At 39.4% G+C, this 14,985-nt stretch overlaps 1 protein-coding gene across 2 annotated transcripts in view; it reads right to left on the bottom strand.

The window, feature by feature from the left end:
• LOC134794859 (rho GTPase-activating protein 26) overlaps positions 1-14,985 on the bottom strand; it is a 99,962-nt gene that overhangs the window by 22,400 nt on the left and 62,577 nt on the right. For both annotated transcript variants that reach the window (XM_063766661.1, XM_063766662.1), the window contains exons 11-12: positions 14,680-14,973; positions 13,728-13,955 (exon numbers count right to left, since the gene is read on the bottom strand). In XM_063766661.1, the coding sequence (XP_063622731.1) occupies positions 13,728-13,955; positions 14,680-14,973 (522 nt within the window). The remainder of the gene's footprint in view (positions 1-13,727; positions 13,956-14,679; positions 14,974-14,985) is intronic.

Genomic DNA, 14,985 nt, shown 5'->3' with positions numbered 1-14,985 from the left:
TCGAAATGTCTTGGTTTGTTATAATAATCATCATAATAATTTTATTCGTAAAGCTAATTTACATGTCAAAAATACACTGTTGAAAATTGTTTTACGGATACCGAGGCAACTTAGCGTGAAAACACTAAGAGGGCTAAGCTAGGAGTCGAAATTATAATATGTAAGTAAGTCTGACAAGATATATTGAACGGGCCCTGTGCCACACTCGGCACCCCTTCATATATATGGTGCCACATTAACTTGGCAAAATTCCTTATGTTTTTGTTTTGGTGGATACGGAAAAACGCAGAAAAAACCGACCAAGTGCGAGTCGGACTCGCGCATGAAGGGATCCGTGCCATTACGCAAAAAACGGCAAAAAAATCACGTTTGTTGTATGGGAGCACCACTTAAATATTTATTTATTTCTGTTTTTAGGGTTCCGTACCCAAAGGGTAAAACGGGACCCTATTACTAAGACTCCGCTGTGCGTCCGTCCGTCCGTCTGTCACCAGGCTGTATCGTGATCTGTGATAGCTAGACAGCTGAAATTTTCACAGATGATGTATTTCTGTTGCCGCTATAACAACAAATACTAAAAACAGAATAAAATAAAGATTTAAGTGGGGCTCCCATACAACAAACGTGATTTTTGACCGAAGTTAAGCAACGTCGGGCGGGGTCAGTACTTGGATGGGTGACCGTTTTTATAGATAATGGTATTGGTACGGAACCCTTCGTGTGCGAGTCGACTCGCCCTTGCCCGGTTTTTTATTATTATTTGTTGTTATAGCGGCAACAGAAATACATCATCTGTGAAAATTTCAACTGTCTAGCTATCGCGGTTCATGAAATACAACCTGGTGACAGACAGACGGACAGTGGAGTCTTAGTCATAGGGTCCCATTTTTACCTTTTGGGTACGGAACCCTAAAAAGATAAAATATGTGACCCGACCTTATATAGCTATAGCAAGCTATATTAGTATATAAGTTTAATAACCGTAAGTATAAAAGAAAAAAAAAGTTGAAAAAAGACAACTGTATTGTAAACTGCACATAATAAAAGCTCGAAACATATAATCATAAAAATTCTTAAGCCATTAAAATAATAATGAAACTTGTCTCTCAGCGAGGCCGGAGAACAAAGCCGGCCCGCCATTATACGCGGCTCAAGGACTGCGTATTCTGCATATTACTTCTGCGCTATTGACAAAGCTTAGGTCCTACAGACCACAGACCTATTTGCTTACGGAAACCAGTATTAACTTGTTAAAAAGAGACAATTTACAGTCAAAAGATCTATCAAACTAATATCATCATAAGTTTTGCGAATAAAGAACGGCGTTTTCCATTGTTGTCGTTCGGCAGGGAATGGCGAAGCGCTGTCTGTAAATATTCAGGCTTTTAATTGTCTTCGAGGGACATTCCGAAGACCCAGAAAAAACTACCAAGAAAAATGTACGCTTATCAGCGTTATCTCTTAATACCGCCTCTACAATGACTGCATGGGACGGTATGCATTGACTCTAGCTGCATGGGACGGGATGCATTGACCGAATGTTTATTTGTTTTGCTGGTCTCTATTGTCTTATACGCTTTTTGTAGTGTTGTGAGGGTCTAGGCCGTTTCAAATTGCAGACGGTTCAAATGCCCACCGATTAGACGTGCTGGCAAAAAGAGCTTACGTATTTATTCAGATGAAGTACGCAAAAAATTGGACTGCAATTTACAACGCATTTTGCAAATGTTCCAGAGCGCAGTAAATCTTTTATGGTGGACATTGACACGTTTCCGTTATTGAAATTGAATGCAGTTGCGTATTACGAATGCCATCCGCAGGTTTAAAAAAATCGGTTATTGTCGTGTTAATTTGAGCTTTATTGTGTAGTAAATATGGTGCGATTAGTCTGACGCTGGAATTAATAAATGACCGAGTGACTGAGAGTCGGGGGATGGGGAGTCGGAGTGATTGTGCGGAAGCGAAGGCCTACCTGCCGGCAATTAGGCAGCCGCGGGCGCACGCTGACCGGCCGGCGGCCTGGACGTAATCCCACAGCCTAATGGAAACGTCGAGCCGGTCAACCAGTCTAACTTGTGATGTTGAGATCTATATTAACCCCTTGTCGTTGAGGGTTCATCTAACTGGTCCTTGACTCGCCACTCGCCAGTGCTCGGTTGGTGGTTAGAATAGCAACGTGCACCGTGCACGCGACAGAAAAACAAGCGACAGCTGCAAAGCGGAGACTCACAAGGCTTTACTTTATCTTGTAGTCAACATTTGATAATATTCAGATAATTCTTGATTCATTTCAAAAGCAACCACATGCCAAGAGCATGAAATATGGCGGGGTAAACTATACAATAATAGGCACTTTTAATTGGTATGGTATCCATCCAGTTTTTGCAAGATTGTAAGAACAAGCACTATTGACTTGCATGTATATTTTTACATACTTTGTATGTTACATATAACTAAATTTAAAAGAAGTAAGTATGTATGTATATAACTATCGTACGTGTACCTAGGTGGTTGAAGTATAGTGACTGCTAACAAAAGTAGATATGGTTTAGGTATTGTTTCAGGTTGAAGAATTGAAGATTTTGTGAAGCATGGACATGAGCATGAGTAATGACAGCGTTTGTAAGTATGTATGTACAATAGACTCCGTTGGTGGTCCGACACCAACATCACTTGAAGGCTAATGACGGGCTTCCCCGAAAGGAACAAAAGAACGCGTAATGACGGACCGCGGTATTATTTATTGGGACTGGGACTTTAAGCGGATAGAGCCGCTGGATCCAGAGTTGTTGGCATGCAGCTTACGCACCTATCTTATCGTCGTTAGGTTGCAATGCACGGGTACAACCTTAAGTTAAGAAATTATACACCTAACCTAAACTTTCCTCAAGAATCACTCTAATGATAGGTGAAAACCGCAGTTTATCGCGAACGTACAGACAGACGCGGCGGGCGACGTTGTTTTATAAGGTGTAGTGATACCTGGCTTAGGTTTTACTTGCATTACATTGCCAAGCTATAGATACCACGGTGAGAACTTCCCAAAGGAAACTTCCCGAAAGACAGATAATAAAGAATGGTCCCAACTAGTCTACGGCAGGTCGGAGTGGTCGGTCTACGCAGCATATTGACACAAGCCTAAATTCTAGCGATAAATAATGAATGACCAACTTGTTTCACACGGATTCGGCTTATCACGTTTGTCCCAAGTTAAACTGGATTAACTGAGACTTAGCATTAACATTTCATTGTTATGAATACCATTCTCGCCATTATTAACTTGAAGACATTTTCGCCTCAACAGATTTTTATGGATTTTATTGTTGAGAAAATGTGAACAATGCCGAACCACCGCAATGGAAAGGTGGAGCCAATGCATAACGTTTTAAGTCAGATGGTTGAAAAAAATTAACATGTTTTATAAGCATTAAGTTTCGATTTGGTTAGTGAAGCAGCTAGAAGGGACGGTATGCAATCAGCTTAATGATCTTAAATTTTTTTCTATATCGCCATATGCTAGCGCCGTAGATTTGTTGTGTATCATCATCGACACAGTTAACTGACCATTTCTAAACCTTATTACAAGAGCATAAGATATATTAATAGTCAAGTGTATTGGTGTTATTATAACGAATCGAATAAAAAGCGGAAACGGGCACGTGTTGGAGGCTGCGCCGCGATCCCGTGCATCCCGTCCCGACACGTGGGCTCGCGTATATTTACCAATGTCGGTGGCGACGAAGTAATAAATGGGGAATCAACTTTTCCATCACTAGTGTGATAGGGCCCTAAGGAACTGTGAGCTTTGCATAAAATTACCTATTCTATTCTTATATTTCAAAAATTGTTACATAGAAACTAGCCGTTAAATAAATTTATATTTAACAATTAGCTTACAATCACAAGTAAAAGCTATGATAATTTTTCGCAAAGAAGGTATAACAAAGAAGCCAAAACAATATATCTGTTCACTCATTACGGGCAATTAGGTATATGTATAGTGGCCACTCCGCTCCGGCCAGGCCAGGTGGTCTCTACACGTTTTGTGTCTGCGCTGTATTTGGAAGGATGTTCTCTTTGTTCTATCAAACTAGTAGTTCGCCTCGAACTGAGAACTCGCGGTTTGCCAAAAATTATATAGAGCGTTTGACTTTGTTGCATCTACTTACTCGTATAGTTCGACATAAAATAGTAGAAAATATTTTCAAGAAAAAAAAATCGACTTCTATGGGGGCCGGTGAAAGATTATTTTACATAGATGGTGCACTATGTAGAAAAGTAGGTAAAACTTTTCTAGTAGTAGCATTTCGTTTCTGTAAGGGTCGCAGTTTTAGCCTCACGAACCCACTTCTCTGATAGCAGTTCGGTTCTGTGAGAATTGCAGTTCGAACCTAACCAAAACCACTTTTCTAGTAGCATTTCATTTCTGTAAGGCTCGCAGTTCTAACCTAACCTAACCCACTTTTTTTCGGTTCTGTGAGGATCGCAGTTCAAACCTAACCTAACCCATTTAACGGCGCGTGCGGTGCGGTGTACGGGGGTTTGAGCAGGAGGGGCTAGTAAGTTTGGCATAATTATACTTTATACCTACATTTTATGGGAGTTAATCATAGTAGTTTATTTAGCTTAGGTATCAGTAGTTTTCCGGGTCATGGTCCGAGTCCGGGTCCGAGTCCGGATCCGGGTCCAGTTCCGGGTCCAGGACCAGGTCCAGGTCGAGGTCTAGCTCTAGGTCTTGGTCCATGTCCGGTCATCATCAGCAGTTCCACTTCATCAAATGCGACAGTTTTTAATGTAAATTCTTGATTTTCTGATGAAAATACATCTCTATACGCATGCCTTTAAGATTTGAGGAGTTCCCTCGATCCCTCATGGATACCATCATCAGACCTCGAGCTTGACAAAAATGTGGCTTAAAAACTTAACTTGCTTAACAAACATAATGAAGAAGACAAATCGCCAAACGTGAACTATGCGTCGTTAAAGAGTTCCGTTCTGATCATCATCAGCAGTTCCACTTCATCAAATGCGACAGTTTTTAATGAAAATGCTTGATTTTCTGAATAATATAAAAAGAATTCTATACGCATGCCTTTAAGATTTGAGGAGTTCCCTCGATTCCTCGTGGATCCCATCATCAGAACTCAAGCTTGACAAAAATGTGGTTTAAAAACTTAACTTGCTTGACAAACGTAACGAAGAGGACAAATCGCCAAACGTGAACTATGATTCGTTGAAGAGTTCCGTTCTGATCATCGTCAGCAGTTCCACTTCATCAAATGTCACTTTTTTAATGTATGTGCTTGATTTGTTGATAAAACACATAAATCACTATATGTATGCCTTTAAGATTTGAGGAGTTCCCTCGATTCCTCATGGATCCCATCATCAGAACTGGGTTTTGACAAAAACGAGACCAATCTGTATGCATATACATACAATCAAAAAAATAGTTTTCAAAATCGGTCCAGTAATGACGGAGAAATGGAGTAACAAATATAAAAAAAAATCACAATCGAATCTCCTCCTTTTGAGATTTGGAAGTCGGTTAATAAATGAGGGCGCCACTTTCTACGTAGCGGTCACATTTTTGACGTAAAATGCTTACACATGGCAACAATTTATAGTCTGTCAAGCCATTTCCGTCAGTAGAAAAAAGCGGCTAAAAAATTTAGGCGCGAAGGGTTATCGTCCCATAGAAAATTTTAATATCGCGCCTTTTTCTACTGACAAACTTGTTTGACCGACTATAGTCTGGAAATGTTAGAGTTCCATTTTATTTAATTTCTACTATTTTATGTCCCACTATAGGCGGCAATGGATCAAAAATCGCGTGGATATATTACAAGGTCTGTGGAGCCCTTAACTGATACTGTGTCTGTGGTAAGCCGAAATATTTCCTGTCAAATGTCAAATACCTATATTATGTTTATTTTGCTCTTGCTAATTATTTCAAAATGGTAAATTTAAAGACGATATTATAGAAGTGCAAGCCGAGCACTTTCATTTGATACCAAACTCGACCATACTTTCTTGCAAAAAGATGACCAGAATAGCAAGACCCCTCACAAATAGCTTTTTAGCCTTCTAAGCTCTTCTAGCTCAATAACCCCTTGATCGAGCCTGCTCATAATTTAATGACTAAAATATAATGCCCTCAACTACACGTTTACCCAATTTAATTTAAATTAGAATAAATTTACTTAAGTTCTTGAGTATCAAACTATCCTCTGATAGTTCAGCTTAAAAACATCGAAATGCCGGGACGTGCCCCTAGCCAGCCGCGTGTCCCAAGTCGAATGTAAGAACTTCGTTCGCTTCGCTCGCTCGTTCGATAAGTGCAGCTGTCTACAAAGTTGCAGTTTCTTTTACGACCTTGAGTTACCATGGTTACCAGTACAATTTGACACTGGGCTAAGTGGCGCTTAGAGTTGTCTCGATGAGTATTAATTGCCTGTTGAAAGAAAAGTACAGTCAGCGATAAAAGCTTATACCAAAACGGTTTTTTTTGTCAATAAACTTTGATATGTAGGTGATCCGAGAGAGAGTAGGGAGCAACGTTCGCGAGGCCCCCCGCGCCGCGCCGCGCCGGCCGGGAGACGGGACGTCCAGGATTAATCGCTCTTCGGGCTCCTCGTATATGTCCATAATTTGGTTTTTAATATAATAAATATTTAATTCTGTACGTGCATACTGGAACCTCTTGACATGTAATTTAATATTAACAATAAATTATTATGATTTTGGCGAATTTTATGCTGGGTAACGTAACGACCGTGTGCAGTGCTGAACTACTTTTTAAGAACAGTATAAAGTTCGGCGCTAAACGTTTAATTTAGTATATATGAGCGTCATCTTACACATAAAAGTCAAATATTTAATGAAATTAATTCTTAACGGACGTAACTTACTGTAATAAATAAGTTTACAGTTTTACTTACTCGAGAATTTTTATTCACTACGCTCGACATGTTTCGGAGATGCTAGTTCTCGATTTTCAAGTAGAGAGTGCTGAGGCCCGTTCGGTTCGCGTTGACGCTGCGCAGAATATATTGGTCGCGAACTTTGAAATACCTTGACTTGAAAATTATTGATGGAATGTTACTGACGTAACACTCATGCATGAGTGATGTGCAACAACATAGTGTGTACGGAAACACCTACATATGCTGCACCCAGCCAAGTTAAGGAGGACAAAGGCAACCAAATGTTGTTAAAAGTCACCCACCATTAAGTTCTGATTCAATTCACACCCCAACGTGGAAGGTTAAATGCATACAGCACACACACCCATTTTCAAGCCTTGTCTTGTAAATTATCGAAGTGACGTGCATCAAACGGGCAGAAAGTATTGCACTGCGCCCACATTAAAGGGGACGGGGGAAGCAAATGTCGAAAGGACAATTCTTACCCCAACAGTGCAAGGTTAAATGCATACATACAGCGCGCACATCCAACAGTTGCGTGCGCAGCTAGTGGTTGCGCACCTGGCGCGCACGCGCAGGTGTGTTTCCCCCCTCCCCCCTTGCCCCCGCACTATCTGTATGAACCTCAGGAAGTGGAGCGTGACGCAAGGGGTAGTATTTGTTATAACCTCGTTGGTATTCCGTTTCCGGTGTTTTGTGGGTTATCAATGGGTATGATTTAAATAGGTGAACTCCGGTGCGCACCCTTCAATCCGTTTGCAAGTTAGACAATATCTACAATACGCGGTATAAACTGATTACCGGCTGTTTCCATCATCTTGAAAGCAAAGGCAGGCGTGGCTCACTCCGCGATTTCGTCGCTTTGCTACAGGTAGCTAAAAGTACATCCGTTCCACACCAATTGTGGTGGCTAGCCATAAGCCGCGCGTGGCGCTGTCGCCACCTATTAGCGGCCATATCTGTCCTGATTAGAGATGGGTAGTGAGTGAATACTCACGGGTAAATACCGAGTAAATACTCAGTATTTACTCAATTTACCCGTATTTAAATAAATAAATAAAATAAATATTATAGGACATTAACACAGATTGACCAAGTCCCACAGTAAGCTCAAGAAGGCTTGTGTTGTGGGTACTCAGACAACGATATATATGTCGGGAATTGTGGGCGTATCATACTATCGGCAGCACATCAGAACCTTCAATCGTGGATGACGAGGGCCTTCAATGAAATACGATGTTCAACTCACAATCTTTACTGCACAAGACTCATTACAAATCACAGCACGCGTTACGTTTCTTATCTTAAGCAAACCAGTGGATTAGACCCAGGAGCCGCCACAGACGTCATCTTCTCCCGTTCGTTCTCATCGTGCTCCTTCTGAAGATTGATTGACAGCATAACTTCAATTGTTCTGGACTTCAATTGTTTTAAGAGCGCACTCTATGACGTCTTGGCGGAACTGCGTCGAACGCCACTCAAGTGTACGTAACACCCTAGTTTGCTCTATTTGTCAAGGTTTGCATGACAAAACGCCTCTTGAAGGCGATAGATGGCACATTTCAGCCATTCTCCGACATATATAATATAATTAAATACTTAAATACATAGAAAACAACCATGACCCAGGAACAAATATCTGTGCCATCACACAAATAAATGCCCTTACTGGGATTCGAACCCAGGACCATCGGCTTCACAGGCAGGGTCACTACCCACTAGGCCAGACTGGTCGTCTTACTCGTTTATACCCAAATTGGTGGGTATAAACTATTTAGAGAGCTGAAAGGGGCATACAAATTTAAAATATATAGATGTATTTTGTAAGCCGCTACTGGATTAAGTACTCAAAATTGTAAGAAATGTATTTTTAAAAGGGGCACTCCATACATGTAACTAATTATCACAAAAAAAAAATCAGAAACCATGCACCAACGTGTTGCACATCATTAAATGGGTCTTTAAAAATAACTGGAATGTTTCTAAGAACATTTTTGTATAAATTGCATTTTATTGGGAAAAAACCGTTTCGTAAGGCCAAAATAATGTTTATCTCTCTATAACTTTAGAACCAAAGTTCAGAAAAATTATGAAAACATATCGAGAGATAAGCCGTATAATAAAGTACAAAAAACAATATTTGGAACATCATCGGTTGAGCCATTTTTGAGTTATCTTTAAAAAAACCCTTAATAAAAGGTCGTAAGTGCCGCGTAAATACGCACTTTTGCGCGACATGCAGTTATCCGTAACATCGATAGAATTTAAGTATCATATTTTTAAAGTAAATACCTTCTTATTTAAAACAAAATTGTTAACTATACATTATCACAATTTGCCTCTCACTGATAATTACCTTTTTTTCGAAAATTAAGCGTCCTATATGCTTTTTATTATATAGATATTGTTAATACACGTTAGCACTCTTCAATAAAAGACAATTTTGTTCTTAAATCTCACTTTTTGAATATTTTATAAGCAATCGTTTTTACCCACCTAAATGGGTAAATACGGGTATTTATCGGGTACTTTGAGTAAATACCGAGTAAATACTCAGTATTTACTCACCCCTACCCATCTCTAGTCCTGATCGTAACAGACGCGTTTTGTTAGAGAGTAGGTCTTCTGTACCTAGTACTAGTATTTATTCATATTCATATTTATTTGCAGAAAAAGGGTTAGTTATAATAATAATAAATATTGGGGACATCTTACACAGATCGACCTAGCCCCAAACTAAGCATAGCTTGTACTATGGGTACTAGGCGACATACTTATATAGATAAATACATACTTATATACATAGGAAACACCCATAACTCAGGAACAAATATCTGTGTTCATCACAGAAATAAATGCCCTTACTGGGATTCGAACCCAGGACCATCGGCTTCGCAGGCAGGGTCACTACCCACTAGGCCAGACCGGTCGTCGTTATTCTGTGGCAAAGAGTAGAACTATTCAACGTTATCCGTGTATGTAGTGTTTACACTCCAGAGCAAAGAAAACCGATCTTATTTTTGATTCACTTGCGTTACGTTGCTCTCAAGTGCATGATTTTCGTGTTTTTGAAGTGAAAACTTCTTTAGCGGCGCTGTGCACTTTTTGAGGTGGAGAAAAATTATAAACTCGAGACAGCGTAAGGCGTAACCCTCTCTTTCTACCGCGCGGCGAAAATGGGTAATTCTTATTCTTATGCATTTTTTGTGTAACACGTAAGAATAGCATGTATTTTTGTGAAAATAAGTAAACTCTATATCAATATACTTAGCAATTTACCTCTAGTTTTAGGTCAACCTAAATGTATTGTCCTAAGAGTATTAGAAACATATAAAAAAAAAATTACAAGTGCGAAATGTCACGGACCGTGTAGTGTGACTTCCCCAGATTTTGTGATATTTGATTTTTTTTTTTAAATATGAAGTGATTTTGCAATAATTTATATCAAATATAAAACACTAATCCTTGTTTTACAACACTGTTTAAAAATTGTATGGATTTATAACGGTTTTATATTTATTTATTTATTTATTTATTTGGGAAACATACAGCACATAATAATACAATTAGGTAAAAGATATAGTTAAAACATAAGCCAAAACAGTTTCCACTTATAGCTAATACAAAATTCCTTTGCTCCGAAAAAAAGTACAATTATTAAGTATTTTGAATTTAGAAATTGGTTAAACAGTAACATTCAGCAAGTAAGATATTCCACAAGAACAATTAAAATATATATATATATATATAACAAGCATCATTTAGAATTTGGAAAATAACAAGCACATTTAGAATTTGAAATTACAAACAATAGTTACAATTACAATAACAATTAGAACAATACTAGACAAGATTACAAATTTATTACGAGCTACGAGTTTTATTTAGTTTGATGACAGAAACAAATCTATTACACTTATGCTGGAACAAATCAATGTGTGAATATTTCTTATTGTATATATTGCAAGCTCTTGCTAAAAATTTGTTGCTTACATATTTTTTGCGGGTGAATGGAACGGATAGTAAAGCGGTGGACCGTGTACGATACGTAGGACATCTAAATATTATCTTGCTGAGAAGATCTTCAGAATCAATTAAATTATTTAATAATTTGTACAAGAAAATTACGTCTCGCTTTTCTCTTCTCACTTGTAAGGATTCAAAATTCTCAGGCTTAAAAGATTTGAATTTATATTTCATACGATTAAGAAATTTTTTTTGAATACTTTCTAATGAATTAATGTGCACTAAAAAGTGGGGACTCCAAACTGTAGATGCGTATTCCAAATATGACCTTACATATGCATTATATACAAGAAGTAACGTTGTTATATAATTTTAAACAACATACATTTTGTGATTAGTTTTCGCGTCACCACCGCGCGTGGTAATATAAACATGCGGTACTCGGTAGAAAATTATCTTAACTACTGGCAGCCTTATTAATGTTTTTTGTAGAACAGCGACACTGTGTTATTGTCAGGTTTACAAATAGCTGAAGGGAGAAGTTTTGTCGAAAATTACTTATTTGTGTTCATTTGAAAAAACGGTCAACCTTAACGCGTCACCGCCGTGTTAGAGTTTTAAAATTAAGTTGCAGTTTCACGTTATTGTTTGTAACATAAGATATACCTCATACATTGCAGATTAAGCTAATTATTTAACATTTGCAAAATCAAAGGAAATGTTTACGTAATACCGAACATGTTCCAAATTATCACGACCGTGGCCTCAAAAATCTGTCACCGCCACGGACTTTTGAGTCCACGTTCGTGACATATAGACACGTGGTCGTGTCATTCTTAATTCGTTTGATTAATTTAGAGGCACATGCACTTTTCAGAAATGCATTTTTAATAGCTACAGATCATTTGCTATTATTGCCCGACTGCCAAAGCAAAAAAAATGTTTTTCGCTTGTATGTATGTATGATGTGTATCGAATTCTTTGTCACGCTCTACAGCCTTTACAGTTTGACGGATTTCAACGTCTGAGCTGTCATTAGGTTTGTCGTAGTCATATGAGTGACTTAGGCTATGTTAAAATAACTATATAAATCAAAATAGCCGAGTTGGCCACCAAAATGCCGAAATGTCACGAGTGAGGGACACTTTGTCACAACCGTGTTTATGTACTCATTTTATTTACCTTTCCTGAGGGTATAAGCTTGACCATATGAATCAATAAATTGCTTTTTGTATGTACTTTTGATATGTAATAATATGTGAAAAATAAAAACGTTTATGAAAAAAAGTTTTTTTGGACACAATTTAAGAATCACCTAAATGTATGCCTGAGCCTGCTGTTTCGTTTAGGCGGCGCAGGGCGCTTGCGTGACGTCACGTGTGACGGACAATGTCATTGTGTTTTACTTTTTTTAATTTAAATGCCATCTAGTGAGTTTCCCTCAAACTGGTATTAATATAACTGTAGTACTCACAGTGATGTGCTTAGGGGTTTCAAGTAACGCGACGAAATAACGCTAGATGGCGTTAACCTCAATTATACATAGTGCTGCAGACATTGCACTAGATGGCGCTGTTATTAATACTTTGAGTTACAATGTCGTTGAGTTTTCACTTCTGCCGGCACTCCCGGAGTGCAACCCGTTGTTTTTTTTTAATTCTCAATGGGTGACAAAAATGCACTTGAAAAACAAAATTAATCATCTACTCTTACGCGGATACATAATAGGTAACGTTATTCAATTATTCAGTCAAATAAAAGAAAATGTACCTAACTGAACTGCTGAAAATGTTAATTGAGTTTTTACATTTTTTTTTTCCAAATTTTATTCTGGAATACCGTACACTTTCGTATTTTAGAAAAAAATAGAACGTTAAGTTAATCTCCGCAACGGCCACTAAGACCCTTTCAAAAAGCTGCATATTTGAAACCTTAGTAAAAAACCAAATACATTAATACAATGTGTTATATCAATCAGTGTTGGCCGAAAGTTAATGCGAAATGAAAATGTTGGCCATTAACCATTATAAATTGAACCTTAAACCGTAACGGACGATTACAGTTTACGATTCAATTTATAATGGTTAATGGCCAGCATTTTCAATTTGCATCAACTTTCGGCCAACACTGATATCAATAGAGGACGGGACGACCTTTCACTTCACGCTATTATGTACACCCTAACTAAAAGAACTGCAGGTTCAATATATCAGTCGATCGCAAATTGCACGATATAATAGCAAAAAGGTCGAAAACCATGACAAAAGGTCTCTGTGCGTGCTGTGGCACAGATATCATCTAAATGCTGCAATAAATTTAGAAATTTTGTGAGTAGCCATGGTGCATAATATAATTATGTCCAATTCCAGCAATATTTCATGTTGTATTGTACGTTTGCAATCTTCTGCGGCGCGTTGGTGTTGGTCTGTATTTCACCTTTCTGGTGACAGGGGTGGTAAGATTTCCAAAAACAAAGTATCTAGCCTAAATCCATCGCTTAAGTTTTAAGGTTTTCAAGATCAGCTTGGTTTGGTTTAGCATTGGAAAGCAAATTGACATCAGAGTAACTTTCATATTTTCAATTTAGGCTTGCAAGTGCAAATCTTGCCCGAAGCGATGAATAATTCCATTTTTCCGTTACTTAAAAAAATTGTAGTATCACTTGCAGACGTCTTACAATATTTATTTATTTATTTACCCTTTTTTCACGAGTCGAATTGGCTGCGCCGACCCTGCCCGGGGATCGTAGTTTACATACATAAATCTGGCCTAGAGTAAAAGATGTAATGTATCTACACGTTAAAAAAAACCGTACAAAGAAATAAGTTGACTAACCTGAGCCCATTCTGTGCCGGCGTCGCCTGCTGTACATGAGGTCCCTGCGGGGACTGCGCAAAGATCTGGTCGGCGTGGTCGAGCAGGGTCTCCACCAGTACGTTGTAGAACTTGAGGTCCAAGATGGCGGCCACGGACTCGCGCGGCGCCCGCAGGAGGGTGGGCCCGAAGCACACGGCCAGGTTGGACGGCGTCATCAGGTTGCGGTCTGAGCGTGCCGCTATTCGTCTACAGTACATTCAAACTAATTTACTACTTATTTGTTATACCCTTTATAAGGCACAAGGGTGTCAGAAATTATGCAAAATTGAACTTGACACTTTGCAACAAAGTTCTAAATCAGGTGGGGAATATATTCCCTCTGCCTTATAAAACCTTCACACCAAATTTAGTAGCTATACAATTTCAACATAAACATAAATTAAGAGATAAAATTTTATGGTTTATATCAAATAATAATATTTGATTTGATTTGATTACACATTAGAAAGATAGAACTAAACAAGTCATTTCCGACTAAGGTTTGGTGACCGTTTGTTGGGGCGCGTTAAGGAAGTTAAAGCGAAGGGCATTATTACTGCAGGTTGATTAAAAACCTGGACATAAACACAAGACGTTAATGAACATCATAGTTGTACAATGTAGATGAACTATTGTATGTCTACAATCAGAAGAAGATACGTCACTACGCAATCGGAGTATACGCTGCGTCAATTTCTGGTTCGGTCGGTCCTCTAGTCGGGGAACATTACGGCCGGTCCGTCATCAACATTGTTATTACATACATATAATTATTATGATAGAACGAGCGACAACGGCCACTACCCGTTCCTGCCACAACATCATCTTAATCGACGGCGCGGCGAGCGGCAAATCAACGCCATTCATACATTGCGCTCGACCAAGTATGAACGGTCTCGATGAATCCTCGGGCTCGGAACTCCTAGATTACCTCAAGTGGTCCACGACCAGCCGCAGCATGTCCCTGTTCCTGGCGGGCAGCTGCGCGACGAGCGCGGCGACGGCGGCGACCCGCTCGGGGCGGGACTCGAGCTTGGCGGCGGCGAGGAAGCTCGCGTGCAGCGCGTGCGTGGCGAGCGGCTCGGGCAGCGCGCGCAGGTAGCTCTTGAGCGCCGACGTGAGCGTCTTGCTCTCCCACTCCAGCGGGTCGCCCAGCGACGAGGGTAGGCGGCCGCTGGCCGCGCACGACACCAGCCGGGACACCTTGGACGCCACCCCTGCCACTCTGCGAAATACA

The sequence above is a fragment of the Cydia splendana genome, chromosome 11, assembly GCF_910591565.1.
Source record: "Cydia splendana chromosome 11, ilCydSple1.2, whole genome shotgun sequence".
Taxonomy (NCBI): domain Eukaryota; kingdom Metazoa; phylum Arthropoda; class Insecta; order Lepidoptera; family Tortricidae; genus Cydia; species Cydia splendana.
This window is presented reverse-complemented; position numbering and strand designations above follow the sequence as displayed.